General features: G+C 36.0%; 1 protein-coding gene across 2 annotated transcripts in view; it reads left to right on the forward strand.

The window, feature by feature from the left end:
* The window catches only part of TBC1D32 (TBC1 domain family member 32), a 193552-nt gene that overhangs the window by 167522 nt on the left and 11336 nt on the right, over positions 1–14694 (forward strand). For both annotated transcript variants that reach the window (XR_011258768.1, XM_069599058.1), the window contains one exon: positions 14099–14287. Coding sequence is in view for 1 of the 2 variants with exons in the window: in XM_069599058.1 (XP_069455159.1) it covers positions 14099–14287 (189 nt within the window). In the remaining variant the exon portion in view is untranslated. The remainder of the gene's footprint in view (positions 1–14098; positions 14288–14694) is intronic.

The raw sequence follows: 14694 nt of genomic DNA on the forward strand, positions 1-14694 counted from the left end.
CAGTACCCAAGGCCCCATGATATCAATTTGGTACCTCTTTATTGTTCTGGCTTCTCTTTAACCATTTAATATGTTATTATCAATTTGAAGCTGCATACATATAGATTTACCTAATAAAAAACTACTGCATTATTTCTGAGTAGTAATGTTATTATATTTCTTAAATTATCTAATGTAAAAATGCCTTTCTATGGCTCCTTATGTGAACTAATCATTTTGCATCTTAAGAAATATGTATCATTGTTTTATTATTATTCACCATTTTATTGCTAATTATGAAATATGAAAATAACATTTAAATAACTTGGTGTATGTAGTTAAGTAATTATTTATATACAAATTTTGTATTTCAAAGTTTACTCATTCTGATCTAATTAGGAGCCATACTTTTTAAAGTTGTATACTTATATATATATATATTTTTTAGTTTTTTATTTTTTTAATTTTAAAATCTTTAATTCTTACATGCATTCCCAAACATGAACCCCCCTCCCACCTCCCTCCCCATAACATCTTTCTGGGTCATCCCCATGCACCAGCCCCAAGCATGCTGCATCCTGCGTCAGACATAGACTGGCGATTCAATTCACATGATAGTATACATGTTAGAATGCCATTCTCCCAAATCATTCCACCCTCTCCCTCTCCCTCTGAGTCCAAAAGTCCGTTATACACATCTGTGTCTCTTTCCCTGTCTTGCATACAGGGTCGTCATTGCCATCTTCCTAAATTCCATATATATGTGTTAGTATACTGTATTGGTGTTTTTCTTTCTGGCTTACTTCACTCTGTATAATCGGCTCCAGTTTCATCCATCTCATCAGAACTGATTCAAATGAATTCTTTTTTACGGCTGAGTAATACTCCATTGTGTATATGTACCACAGCTGTCTTATCCATTCATCTGCTGATGGACATCTAGGTTGTTTCCATGTCCTGGCTATTATAAACAGTGCTGCGATGAACATTGGGGTACATGTGTCTCTTTCAATTCCGGTTTCCTCGGTGTGTATGCCCAGCAGTGGGATTGCTGGGTCATAAGGTAGTTCTATTTGCAATTTTTTAAGGAATCTCCACGCTGTTCTCCATAGTGGCTGTACTAGTTTGCATTCCCACCAACAGTGTAGGAGGGTTCCCTTTTCTCCACACCCTCTCCAGCATTTATTGCTTGCAGATTTTTGGAAGGCAGCCATTCTGACTGGTGTGAAGTGGTACCTCATTGTGGTTTTGATTTGCATTTCTCTAATAATGAGTGATGTTGAGCATCTTTTCATGTGTTTGTTAGCCATCCGTATGTCTTCTTTGGAGAAATGTCTATTTAGTTCTTTGGCCCATTTTTTGATTGGGTCGTTTATTTTTCTGGAATTGAGCTGCATAAGTTGCTTGTATATTTTTGAGATGAGTTGTTTGTCAGTTGCTTCATTTGCTATTATTTTCTCCCATTCAGAAGGCTGTCTTTTCACCTTGCTTATATTTTCCTTTGTTGTGCAGAAGCTTTTAATTTTAATTAGATCCCATTTGTTTATTTTTGCTTTTATTTCCAGAATTCTGGGAGGTGGATCATAGAGGATCCTGCTGTGATTTATGTTGGAGAGTGTTTTGCCTATGTTCTCCTCTAGGAGTTATCAAAGAGGACACTAATAGATGGAGAAATATACCATGTTCATGGATTGGAAGAATCAATATAGTGAAAATGAGTATACTACCCAAAGCAATTTACAAATTCAATGCAATCCCTATCAAGCTATCAGCCACATTTTTCACAGAACGAGAACAAATAATTTCAAGATTTGTATGGAAATACAAAAAACCTCGAATAGCCAAAGTAATCTTGAGAAAGAAGAATGGAACTGGAGGAATCAACTTGCCTGATTTCAGGCTCTACTACAAAGCCACAGTCATCAAGACAGTATGGTACTGGCACAGAGACAGACATATAGATCAATGGAACAAAATAGAAAGTCCAGAGATAAATCCACACACATATGGACACCTTATCTTTGACAAAGGAGGCAAGAATATACAATGGAGTAAAGACGATCTCTTTAACAAGTGGTGCTGGGAAAACTGGTCAACCACTTGTAAAAGAATGAAACTAGATCACTTCCTAACACCGCACACAAAAATAAACTCAAAATGGATTAAAGATCTAAATGTAAGATCAGAAACTAAAGTTGTATACTTATAGACATTAAGGGATTGGTTGATTAATGAAAGAATTTGTGAGCAGATTGTTAAATAAAATATACAGATCTCTAGACTAAAAGTAATAAGCTCAACTAGAATACAAAAAATTAAATGTAGTTAGAAATACATATTTGTTGATTAGCATTTGAGGTTGGAAGGAAAGTCAAAATGAAAACATACTTTTAAAATGAATAGAAAATCACATATTCTAATGAAAATGTAGAATTTTATTCTTTAATTTAAAAGAAAAAACTGTATTGTATTTTAGTAATTTTCCTCTCCTAAGAAGTACCCCATATCTTTAATGGCTTAACTTTTGTAATTCCTTGGGGTTATCATTTTGCATATCATTGATTATTGTACTATATTGTGTCAGCAAGTGAGCTAACATGGATAATCCTCCAAATATACTCCAGAAAAATCTCTTGATTCTTCTCATTGCTACTTTTCTCCCCTCCATGAAAGCAGGATTAAAGAAAACTATTTTATTGTTTCATATTTTGTGACAGTGCATTTTGAAAATGCAAAGTATACAAATGTAAAGCAAGATTTCAAGACTAGGAATGCCCCTTGTATGTGCATGTACTGAAGCTTTCGCTTTCTTTATGTTGTTGATGTTGCTATTTGAAATGATACCTTCTCCCTCCTTGTGCCCCATCTTTACTTGTCATACTTATCTTTGATATCTGTCTAAATGGAAACTTTTAGGATCACTTATAAGTAGATGATTCTGCTTTGAATTGTGTGCAATTTCTGTGTTACTCTTCTAGTAGAAATTTATCTTTTGCTTTGTGGAATCATTATTTGTGGGTTTACCTCTTTCTTACTAGTTGAAGTTTTTTAAAGATATGTATGCCTGACATATCTTCAAGTCTTTTTAAGTATCTTGACACAGTGTCTTGTCTAGAAGTACAATAAATATACCTTTTTATTTATATCAGTGCTTCACAGTATAAAAGTGTGTTTTCAGATCTTATTTCATTTATTTTTTTAATTTAAATTTATTTATTTTAATTAGAGGCTAATTACTTTACAATATTTTATTGGTTTTGCCATACATCAACATGAATCCTTCACAGGTGTACACGTGTTGCCCATCCTGAACCCCCCTCCCACCTCCCTCCCCATACCATCCCTCTGGGTCATCCCAATGCACAAGTCCCAGGCATCCTGTATCCTGCATCGAACCTAGACTGGCGATTAGTTTCTTATATGATATTATACATGTTTCAGTGCCATTCTCCTAAATCATCCCACCCTCTCCCTCTCCCTCTGAGTCCAAAAGTCCATTCTATACATCTGTGTCTCTTTTGCTGTCTCACATACTGGGTTATCATTACCATCTTTCTAAATTCCATATATATGTGTTAGTAGACTGTATTGGTGTTTTTCTTTCTGGCTTACTTCACTCTGTATATCAGCTGCAGTTTCATCCACCTCATTAGAACCGATTCAAATGTATTCTTTTTAATGGCTGAGTAATACTCCATTGTGTATATATACCACAGCTGTCTTATCCATTCATCTGCTGCTGGACATCTGGGTTGCTTCCATGTCCTGGCTATTATAAACAGTGCTGCAATGAACATTGGGGTACACATGTCTCTTTCAGTTCTGGTTTTCTCAGTGTGTATGCCCAGCAGTGGGATTGCTGGGTCATAAGGTAGTTCTATTTCCAGTTTTTTAAGGAATCTCCACACTGTTCTCCATAGTGGCTGTACTAGTTTGCATTCCCACCAACAGTGCAAGAGGGTTCCTTTTTCTCCACACCCTCTCCAGCATTTATTGCTTGCAGACTTTTGGATCGCAGCCATTCTGACTGACATGAAATGGTACCTCACTGTGGTTTTGATTTGCATTTCTCTGATAATGAGTGATGTTGAGCATCTTTTCATGTGTTTGTTAGCCATCTGTATGTCTTCTTTGGAGAAATGTCTATTTAGTTCTTTGGCCCATTTTTTCATTGAGTCTTTTATTTTTCTGGAATTGAGCTGCAGGAGTTGCTTGTATATTTTTGAGATGAGTTGTTTGTCAGTTGCTTCATTTGCTATTATTTTCTCCCATTCCGAAGGCTGTCTTTTCACCTTGCTTATAGTTTCCTTTGTTGTGTAGAAGCTTTTAATTTTAATTAGGTCCCATTTGCTTATTTTTGCTTTTATTTCTAGTATTCTGGGAGGTGGGTCATAGAGGATCCTGCTGTGGTTTATGTCGGAGAGTGTTTTTCCTATGTTCTCCTCTAGGAGTTTTAGTTTCTGGTCTTATGTTTAGATCTTTAATCCATTTTGAATTTATTTTTGTGTATGGTATTAGAAAGTGTTCTAGTTTCATTATTTTACAAGTGGTTGACCAGTTTAAAGAGATTGTCTTTAATCCATTGTATATTCTTGCCTCCTTTGTCAAAGATAAGGTGTCCATAGGTGTGTGGATTTATCTCTGGGCTTTCTATTTTGTTCCATTGAACTATATTTCTGTCTTTGTGCCAGTACCATACTGTCTTGATGACTGTGGCTTTGTAGTAGAGCCTGAAGTCAGGCAGGTTGATTCCTCCAGTTCCATTCTTCTTTCTCAAGATTACTTTGGCTATTCGAGGTTTTTTGTATTTCCATACAAATTATGAAATTATTTGTTCTAGCTCTGTGAAAAATACCGCTGGTAGCTTGATAGGGATTGCATTGAATCTATAGATTGCTTTGGGTAGTATACTTATTTTCACTGTATTGATTCTTCTGATCCATGAACATAGTATATTTCTCCATCTATTAGCATCCTCTTTGATTTCTTTTGCCAGTGTTTTATAGTTTTCTATATATAGGTCTTTAGTTTCTTTAGGTAGATATATTACTAAGTATTTTATTGTTTTCGTTGCAATGGTGAATGGAATTGTTTCCTTAATTCCTCTTTCTGTTTTCTCATTGTTAGTGTATAGGAATGCAAGGGATTTCTGCTTGTTGATTTTATATCCTGCAACTTTACTATATTCATTGATTAGCTCTAGTAATTTTCTGGTGGAGTCTTTAGGGTTTTCTATGTAGAGGATCATGTCATCAGATCTTATTTCATTTAAAATTTTAACTTCATTTGACAGATGGAGAAATTCAGGCACATTCAGGATCAGTGAAGTGAGTGAATTGATTTATTGATATAACCCTAATAGCAAGGACTTCACTTTAAACCACATCTTACTTTATTAATATTCTTTCTATGGTGAATAAATAAAATAATGCCAGAAGAGTTGTTAAAAATACCATCTTTGTATCATAAAACTTAGTCATTTAGGGCATACCTATTTTGACTTAATCAGGTATTCTTAAGTAATTGTTCTAACTAATGTTTTTACTAAAGAATTAAGTACATTTTTTGAAGATTATTTTATATCTAGATACAGCTGAGAATAATTTACCTTAGATACAATAATGTTTTTATCAGTGTTGCATCATAATGTCCTTTGTCATGAAAATGAAAGTCACTCAGTTGTTTCCAGCTCTTTGCAACCCCATGGACTATACAGTCCATGGAATTCTCCAGGCCAGAATACTGGTGTGGGTAGCCTTTCCCTTCTCCAGGGGATCTTCTCAACCCAGGGATCGAACCCAGGTCTCCTGCAGGCAGATTCTTTACCAGCTGAGCCACAAGGGAAGCCCAAGAATACTGAAGTGGGTAGCCTATCCCTTCTCCAGTGGATCTTCCTAACCCAGGAATCAAACCAGGGTCTCCTGCATTGCAGGTGGGTTCTTTACCAGATGAGCTATCAGGGAAGCCTGTGGCGTTTGGCATATGCTTAAGTATAAGGAGCAAACTTTTCTAGGAAGGCTGTGGTACATTTTGATACATACTGTGTGAGGGATTTTCCTCCCTTTTTATCCTAAAGTGAATGTGTTAGTGGCTGAAAAAGTCATTTAAATGTTTCAAATATAATTAAGTGTAAGGAATATTGGTTTACCATAAAAACATAATTAGTTTATTTTACTTTCTTTGTCATCTAGTCCATTAATTGCTAATAGCAATTTTATTAATAGTATATTTTTGAGACTTCTGTGAGGGAATTTTGCAGTTTCTAGCAAAAGCACACATGCATTTACCCTTTCATCCAGCCATCTCATTTATAGAAATCTATCCCAGAAATGCACTGACAAAAATTTTGAAAATGCATGTGTACAGATATGTTTTATAGCATATAAGAGCATATAGTATAAAGACTGGGACTTCCCTGGTGGCTCAGTGGTAAAGAATCCGCCTGTCAGTGCAGGAGACACACGTTCAATACCTGGATTGGGAGGATTCCCTGGAGGAAGAAATGGCGATCCACTCCAGGGTTCTTGCCTGGGAAATCGCATGGACAGAGGAGCTTGGCGGGCTACAGTCTATAGAGTTGCAAAAGAGTTGGCCATGACTTAACAGCTAAACAACAACAATAACTATAAAAAGACTAGGAATAATGCACATGTCTGTAAATAGGGACTTGTTGAGTTAGTTATGGTTTATTTACAGGGTAGTACTATGCAGTTATAAAACTGAATAAGAAATACCTCTGTATATTGCCATGGAGTGATACTCAGGATCTTCTGTTAAGAGAGATAAAGGTGGAGACCAAAAACAAAAGAGTATTTAGAATGTTGCTATTTATATGGGTAAAGGTGGGAATATAATACAAGTTCAAATGTGCTTGTATTAAAAAATGAAAGAATGTATCATATTTTGTTAAGTGATTGCTTATAGGGATAAGTAAGGAATGAACTGAAGAGTCAGGAAATATACCTTACTTTGGAGTTATTTAAATAGTTCATATCATAAATACATATAATTAAATGAACCTAACAGTACCTACTTGACAGTATAACCTTGTAAGAAGCACTTTAATTTTTTAACCATTTTTAAAGTATAGTAATTTTTCAATGTGTTAATTTCAGATGTATGTCAAAGTAATTCAGTTATATGTATATATGTAATTTTTAGAATCTTTTCCATTATAGGTTATTATAAGGTATTGAATATAGTTCCCTGTGCTCTCTAGTAGGTCCTTGTTATTTATCTATTTAATATATAGTGGTGTTTATATGTTAATCCCACACTCCTAATTTATCTCCCACACACCCTTATTGTGTCCTCTGGTAACCAGAGAAAGTTTGTTTTCTATGTCTTATTCTCTGTTATGTAAATAATTTCATTTATATCATTTTTTTAGATTCCACGTATAAGTGATATCTTATGATGGTTGTCTTTCTCCAGCTTCCCTGAGTATGATACTCTCTAGGTCCACCCATGTGCTGCAAATAGCATTATTGCATTCTTTCTTTATGACTCATAGTCCATTGTGTATACATATACCACATCTTCTTTATCTATTCATCTCTAGACACTTAAGATGCTTCCATGTCTTGGCTATTGTAAATAGTGCTGCAGTGATCATTGAGGTGCATGTGTCTTTTTGAATTAGAATTTTCTTCACATATATGCGCAAGAGTAAGATTGCTAGATCATATGGTAACTCTGTTTTTAGTTTTTACAGAGCCTCTATACCGTTCTCCATAGTGTCTGTACAAATTTACATTCCCACCAACAGTATAGGAGGGTTTCTTTTTCTCCACACCCTGAAAGGCACTTAATTTTTTTTTAAGGCACTTTAAAACATAGGCATTTGACTGTACATGCCAAGTGATATGTTGTCTAAATGACAAAACAATAGAAATATTACTGTTTTAAGTATTCATGTTGCTTATGGTAGTGCTGGTATTATTCTGGATTCTTATTTTTGTCTTGTTCAGTAAATGAAACAAAAAACTGATACCATTGATAACTCAGATCTTCAGTTTGTTTTAATGAAAGCACAGATATAATATATAGCAATTTATAATGTGTTTTATCTTAAAAGCTTTAAGAAGGGAAACCTGTAGAGGAAAATGGATTTCAGAGACATGTCAATCAATCCAAATTTTGAAACTGTGATGGCTCTGGTTTATATAATGCTTTCTTCCTATTATGTGTATTTGGAATAATTACATAATAAAAATGTTACAGAAAAGAGTTCATCATGTCTGTTTGGATACGTATTATTTCTTTTGTCCTGTTAGAGCCCTAGACTATCAGCTAATGTATAGATCATTTCATCTTATAAAAATAGAGCAGCTATTTGCTTAAGGTTTAAAAGGCATAACTCATAGTTTAGCATTCTTCCAGGGATATAGTGTTTTGAATTCTATCACAATTGAATAATTCTGGAATATTTTGCTCATGTATTAGCAGTAGCTGGTACAGTTTCCGCCAGATGAAGAAGCTCATATATTTAAAAGGTGTATGTCTCCTCTTTAAGTGCAAGTTCTGTTCGGACAGGGACTAAATGTATTTTGTTCACTCAAGGATTATAATAATGCTTGTTGTATATTAGGTACATAAGTGTTTGTTAAATGAATAATAAACATCTGTGCCTTTGTTATAGAATAACATTTACATAGCACTTGATATATTTTCAAAATGCTTTCAATTATAATCTTTCATTTTTCCTCTCTTAAATTTCCCACATGTTGAAAAGGCTGATATTATTCTCCATTTGGGGCTTCCCAAATGGTGCAGGTAAAGAACCTGCCTATCAGTGAAGAAGATGTAAGAGCTGCTTGTTCAATCCCTGGGTTAGGAAGATCCCCTGGAGGAGGGCATGGCAAGCCACTCCAGTATTCTTGCCTGAAAAACCCCATGGACAGAGGAGCCTGACGGGTTATTTTCCATAGGGTTGCAAAGAGTTGGCTGCGACTGAAGTGACTCAGCACACACACACAGTCTCCATTTAATGAAAAAACAAAACAAAATATAGAAAATAGTGCTTGAATGTCACGTAAATCCCAGAAAATTGCAGTTGCTTTAGAAACCATGTATAATAAATAAGTAATTACAGATTTGGGGACAACTTTCTTTTAACCAATATGGATAAAGCTTTATGAATAAGTAAATATTTTGAATAAAAAATATTTTGTCTTTGTTTGAATCATAAAATTGGTAGGTTTAAAGGTCAAAATGAGTCAGTGGTCAACAGTTTCACACCTTTCAACCTGTAGAATAGTCAGACCAACTAGAAAGAAGATCGAAACTGTTATCCCTTCATCAATATCAACTTGCTAGTCACCCATGAAGCTGACAGCTGAATGGAAACTGATTTCTCTGGCTGCCCAGATCATTTGCATTAATTTTCATTCTTTAATTGTTTCTTTTTATTCATTCATCTAGAATCTTTCATTTTCATTAACAAAGCATGGCCCTTGGTTGACTAGTATCTATAGTGACAAAGCATGAACAGAGCCCTGGCAGCAGTGCATTAGGGAGTTAAAAGAGCCATTGACTGCTTCAACCCATCTAGTCAAGTAGGAGCAAGAGTTACATCCTCCCCAATGCAGCAGAGCCATACTGTGTAGATACTTGATTGGGCAATGGAAGTTTGGTAATTAACTTTGCGTGCCAATCTGCTCTCTAGGTCCAGATCTAGGAGAAGAATCCTATTGCTGCCAAATGAAATTTAAAGTTAGGACCATGTGTCTGTTTCAATTCTGGTTTCCTCGGTGTGTATGCCCAGCAGTGGGATTGCTGGGTCATAAGGTAGTTCTATTTCCAGTTTTTTAAGGAATCTCCACGCTGTTCTCCATAGTGGCTGTACTAGTTTGCATTCCCACCAACAGTGTAGGAGGGTTCCCTTTTCTCCACACCCTCTCCAGCATTTATAGCTTGCAGACTTTTGGATCGCAGCCATTCTGACTGGTGTGAAGTGGTACCTCATTGTGGTTTTGATTTGCATTTCTCTAATAATGAGTGATGTTGAGCATCTTTTCATGTGTTTGTTAGCCATCTGTGTGTCTTCTTTGGAGAAATGTCTATTTAGTTCTTTGGCCCATTTTTTGATTGGGTCGTTTATTTTTCTGGAATTGAGCTGCATAAGTTGCTTGTATATTTTTGAGATGAGTTGTTTGTCAGTTGCTTCATTTGCTATTATTTTCTCCCATTCAGAAGGCTGTCTTTTCACCTTGCTTATATTTTCCTTTGTTGTGCAGAAGCTTTTAATTTTAATTAGATCCCATTTGTTCATTTTTGCTTTTATTTCCAGAATTCTGGGAGGTGGATCATAGAGGATTCTGCTGTGATTTATGTCTGAGAGTGTTTTGCCTATGTTCTCCTCTAGGAGTTTTATAGTTTCTGATCTTACATTTAGATCTTTAATCCATTTTGAGTTTATTTTTGTGTACGGTGTTAGAAAGTGATCTAGTTTCATTCTTTTACAAGTGGTTGACCAGTTTTCCCAGCACCACTTGTTAAAGAGATTGTCTTTACTCCATTGTATATTCTTGCCTCCTTTGTCAAAGATAAGGTGTCCATATGTGTGTGAATTGAAAGAGACACATGTACCCCAATGTTCATCGCAGCACTGTTTATAATAGCCAGGACATGGAAACAACCTAGATGTCCATCAGCAGATGAATGGATAAGAAAGCTGTGGTACATATACACAATGGAGTATTACTCAGCCGTTAAAAAGAATTCATTTGAATCAGTTCTGATGAGATGGATGAAACTGGAGCCGATTATACAGAGTGAAGTAAGCCAGAAAGAAAAACACCAATACAGTATACTAACACATATATATGGAATTTAGGAAGATGGCAATGACGACCCTGTATGCAAGACAGGAGAAAAGACACAGATGTGTATAACGGACTTTTGGACTCAGAGGGAGAGGGAGAGGGTGGGATGATTTGGGAGAATGGCATTCTAACATGTATACTATCATGTAACAATTGAATCGCCAATCTATGTTTGATGCAGGATACAGCATGCTTGGGGCTGGTGCATGGGGATGACCCAGAGAGATGTTATGGGGAGGGAGGTGGGAGGGGGGTTCATATTTGGGAACGCATGTAAGAATTAAAGATTTTAAAATTTAAAAAATAAAAAACTAAAAGAAAAAAAATAATAAAGTTAGGACCAAAATAAATATATCCTGTCCATTGACAAATACTGAATGTTCATATATATATATTCAAATTCAATATTGAGTTAAGCTATGGATCTAGAAAAATATTTTAGAACATAATAGAAGGGAACATATTTGTAAAGAAAAATCTGATCCTGAGAACAGACTTACAGTTAAAAAAAATACTTGGTTATATATAGTTGGCATTATCAATAATAAGAAATATGACCAGAAGATGAGAAAAAAAAAATGCCTATAATAGCTGAAATTACAGTGTTAATGGTTGACTTGAGTAATGATGTATGGAAAACAAAAATGTAATATCATCTGATATGGGATTTGTTGTTCAGTCACTAAGCCATGTCTGACTCTTCACGACCCCATGGACTGCAGCATGCCAGGCTCCTCTGTCCTCCACTGTCTCCCACAGTCTGTCCAGATTCATGTCCAAATTCACCTGTCCATCAGGTGGCCAAAGTGTTAGAGCTTCTGCTTCAGCATCAGTCCTTCAGTGAATGCTCAGGATTGATTTCCTGACAGGTTAGATCTCCTTGTAGTCCAAGGGACTCGCAAGTGTCTTCTCCAGCACCACAATTCGAAAGCATCAGTTCTGAGGCACTCAGCTTTCCTTATGGTCCAACTCTCACACTTGTACATGACTACTGAAAAAACCATAGTATACTCCCTGCAAAAAAAAAAAAAAATCATATGTTGAAATTCTAAGCCTCAGTATCTCAGAATGAGGCTATATTTGGATATGGAGTCTGTAAAGCAGTGTGTGTGTGCTAAGTCACTTAAGTCGTCTGACTCTTTGTGATCCCAAGGGCTGTAGCCTGCCAGGCACTTCTATCCATGGGATTCTCCAGGCAAAAATACTGGAGTGGGTTGCCATGCCCTTCTCCAGGGGATCTTCCCAACCCAGGGATTGAACACATGTCTCTTATGTCTCTTGCATTGGCAAGCAGGTTCTTTACCACTAGTGCCACCTGGGAAGCTTTAAAGGGGTTATTAAGTTACAATGAGGTCATTAAACTTAATTATAAGGTCATTGAAATTGGCTTCCCTGGTGGCTCAGACAGTAAAGAATCTGCCTGCAGTGAGGGAGGCCTGGTTCAGTCCCTGGGTTAGGAAGATTCCCTGGATGAGGGCATGGCAACCCACTCCAGTATTTTTTCCTGGAGAATCCCCATGGATGGAGGATACTGGCAGGCTACATTCATGGGGTTACAGAGTCAGACACTACTGAGTGACTAAGCACAGCACAGAGGTCATTAGGGTGGGTCTGAATTCAATATTACCATTATCCTTACAGGAAGTAATTTGGATACCAGACACATACAGAAGGAAGACCTCTGTTCAATGAAATGTGAAAATGTAGGGAGAAGATGGCCATTTATAGAGGGAAGACCTCTGTTCAATGAAATGTGAAAACGTAGGGAGAAGATGGCCATTTATAAGCCAAGAAGAGAGGCCTCAGAAGAAACCAGCCCTGCCAGTACCTTGATCCTGGACTTCTCCAGAATTATGAGATCAATTTCTGTTAAGTCACCCAGTGTACAATCTTAAACTAATACCCATGTTAAAGGCAGTTAAAAGCAGAATCAACATTCCCCCCAAATTGAGTCAGGTATATAAAAGCAAAGTTTAGAAACTATTGGCAAATTATTTTTTAAAGGTCAACACAGTAGAACAAAAAAGGAAAATCTGTGTGTGTCTTCTTTATCTTTGTATGACAGATTGAGATATGCTGCTATATCTGTTCCCATTCCTCCCTCCTCACCCCTAAAAATCAAAACTGTAGTGAAGAGAAGTTAAAGAAAATTCTCCTCAGTGGTAATTTTTAAGTCATAAATGAAAATTAAAATATTTGAAAGTAATTGTCTCAGTTTCCCAGGACTGTCATATCAAAGTACCACAAACTCAGTAGCTTAAACAACAGCAATTTATCATCTCAAAGTTTGAGAGGATGAGTGTTGGCAGGGCTGTGTTCACTTAGACAGCACTGAGAAAGAACTGTTCGCTGCTCTTTCCTCTCTTCCGGTAGCCACTGATAGGCCTCAGCTTATAGATACATCGCTCCAGTCTTCTGTCTGCACGTGACAGCGTCCACGTGTGTCTTTTCAGGGCCTTCCCACTGTGTGTTCGCATTTTCAGTTTATTTGATATAAGGCATGTTGGAATAAGGCTCAGCCTAATGACCTCATTTTCACTTGATTACCTCTGTAAAGACTCTGTTTTCAAATAATGTCACATTCATAGGTCCTGGGAGTTAGGACTTTGACTTATTTTGAGGGGAGAGATACAATTCCACCTATAACATTAATGTACCAAAACATTAGCAATGGTAATCACTGTATCATTTTTAAACATTTTCTATTTTTTAGTAGGCATGTATTGCTTTTATAATCTGAAAAATGTTTTTCAGAAAGTAAAACAAATGATTTTTGTAAAAAGTCTCATTTTTGAATTCTGTACATTAGCTCTCAGTTTCTATGTTATATAATTCTGGTTGATTTAAATTGTTTTATTATTCAGCAAGAGTCCATTTGCATTAATGTAACATTTAGCAGCCTGTCATCTGCATAATTATACATCTGTGATTCTAGGTAGGATAGAAGATGCTCCCATTTCTGAATTAAAATAGTCTCAGCATTTGTTATCTGAAGAGAGCAGACTGGTGTTATAGGTAAGAGAAGGACAATACGAATCAAGAAGGCATTTAGCAATAGCATAGGAACAGTATGAACACCATCAGTTAACCCCTAAGTCCTGAGTCCCAAGCCCATTAGAGTTTTCTCACACATTAGGCAAGTAGGTGAGGCATCCTTATATCCTTATTAAGCTTCTTGTAGTCAGACAGTATATTTTGATTGAATGGTTTTTTGTGAGTTATTGAGTACTGCTTTTTAAAAGTCAAAATGGCTATATCAGCTTTCTAATGACCTAACTTTTTTTTTTTCCTAGATTTGCATGCAGTGGATAACTCAGTGTTTTTGGAATTATTTAGATTGGATAGAAATCTGCCATTACATTGCGACCTGTGTTTTTCTTGGTCCAGATTATCAAGTGTATATCTGTATAGCTATATTCAAACATCTTCAACAAGATATTCTACAGCACACTCAGACTCAAGATCTGCAGGTTTTCCTAAAAGTGAGTAACTTTATTTCTAGAGGAAAAATTTTGGTTGAAAGTTGTCAACTTTGATGGGGTGCCTAGTGCCAGATATTTTTCTGTATGCTCATGCAATCCTAAAAACAACCTTGAGAGGTAGGTATTATTATCTTTATTTTAGAGATGAGGAAACAGGTATTAAGTACATTGCCCAAGATTTTACAGCTGGTGAATGCTGCTGAACTGTGATGGGGCTGGGATATGAAGTTAAGCTGTCTGGCTACAAAATTTTGCTTTTAACCAGTATGCTGTGCCTAAAGGACTTTTTTTTTTTAATATTCCTGTATCTTATTTAGCTAATAAAAGTTCAAGTTACTATGTGTTAATACACAGCTTTGAAACTGTTAAAAAAATGTAATTTCTTATACCTTCATACTCTATTTTTC

The sequence above is a fragment of the Ovis canadensis genome, chromosome 8 (assembly GCF_042477335.2).
Source record: "Ovis canadensis isolate MfBH-ARS-UI-01 breed Bighorn chromosome 8, ARS-UI_OviCan_v2, whole genome shotgun sequence".
Taxonomy (NCBI): domain Eukaryota; kingdom Metazoa; phylum Chordata; class Mammalia; order Artiodactyla; family Bovidae; genus Ovis; species Ovis canadensis.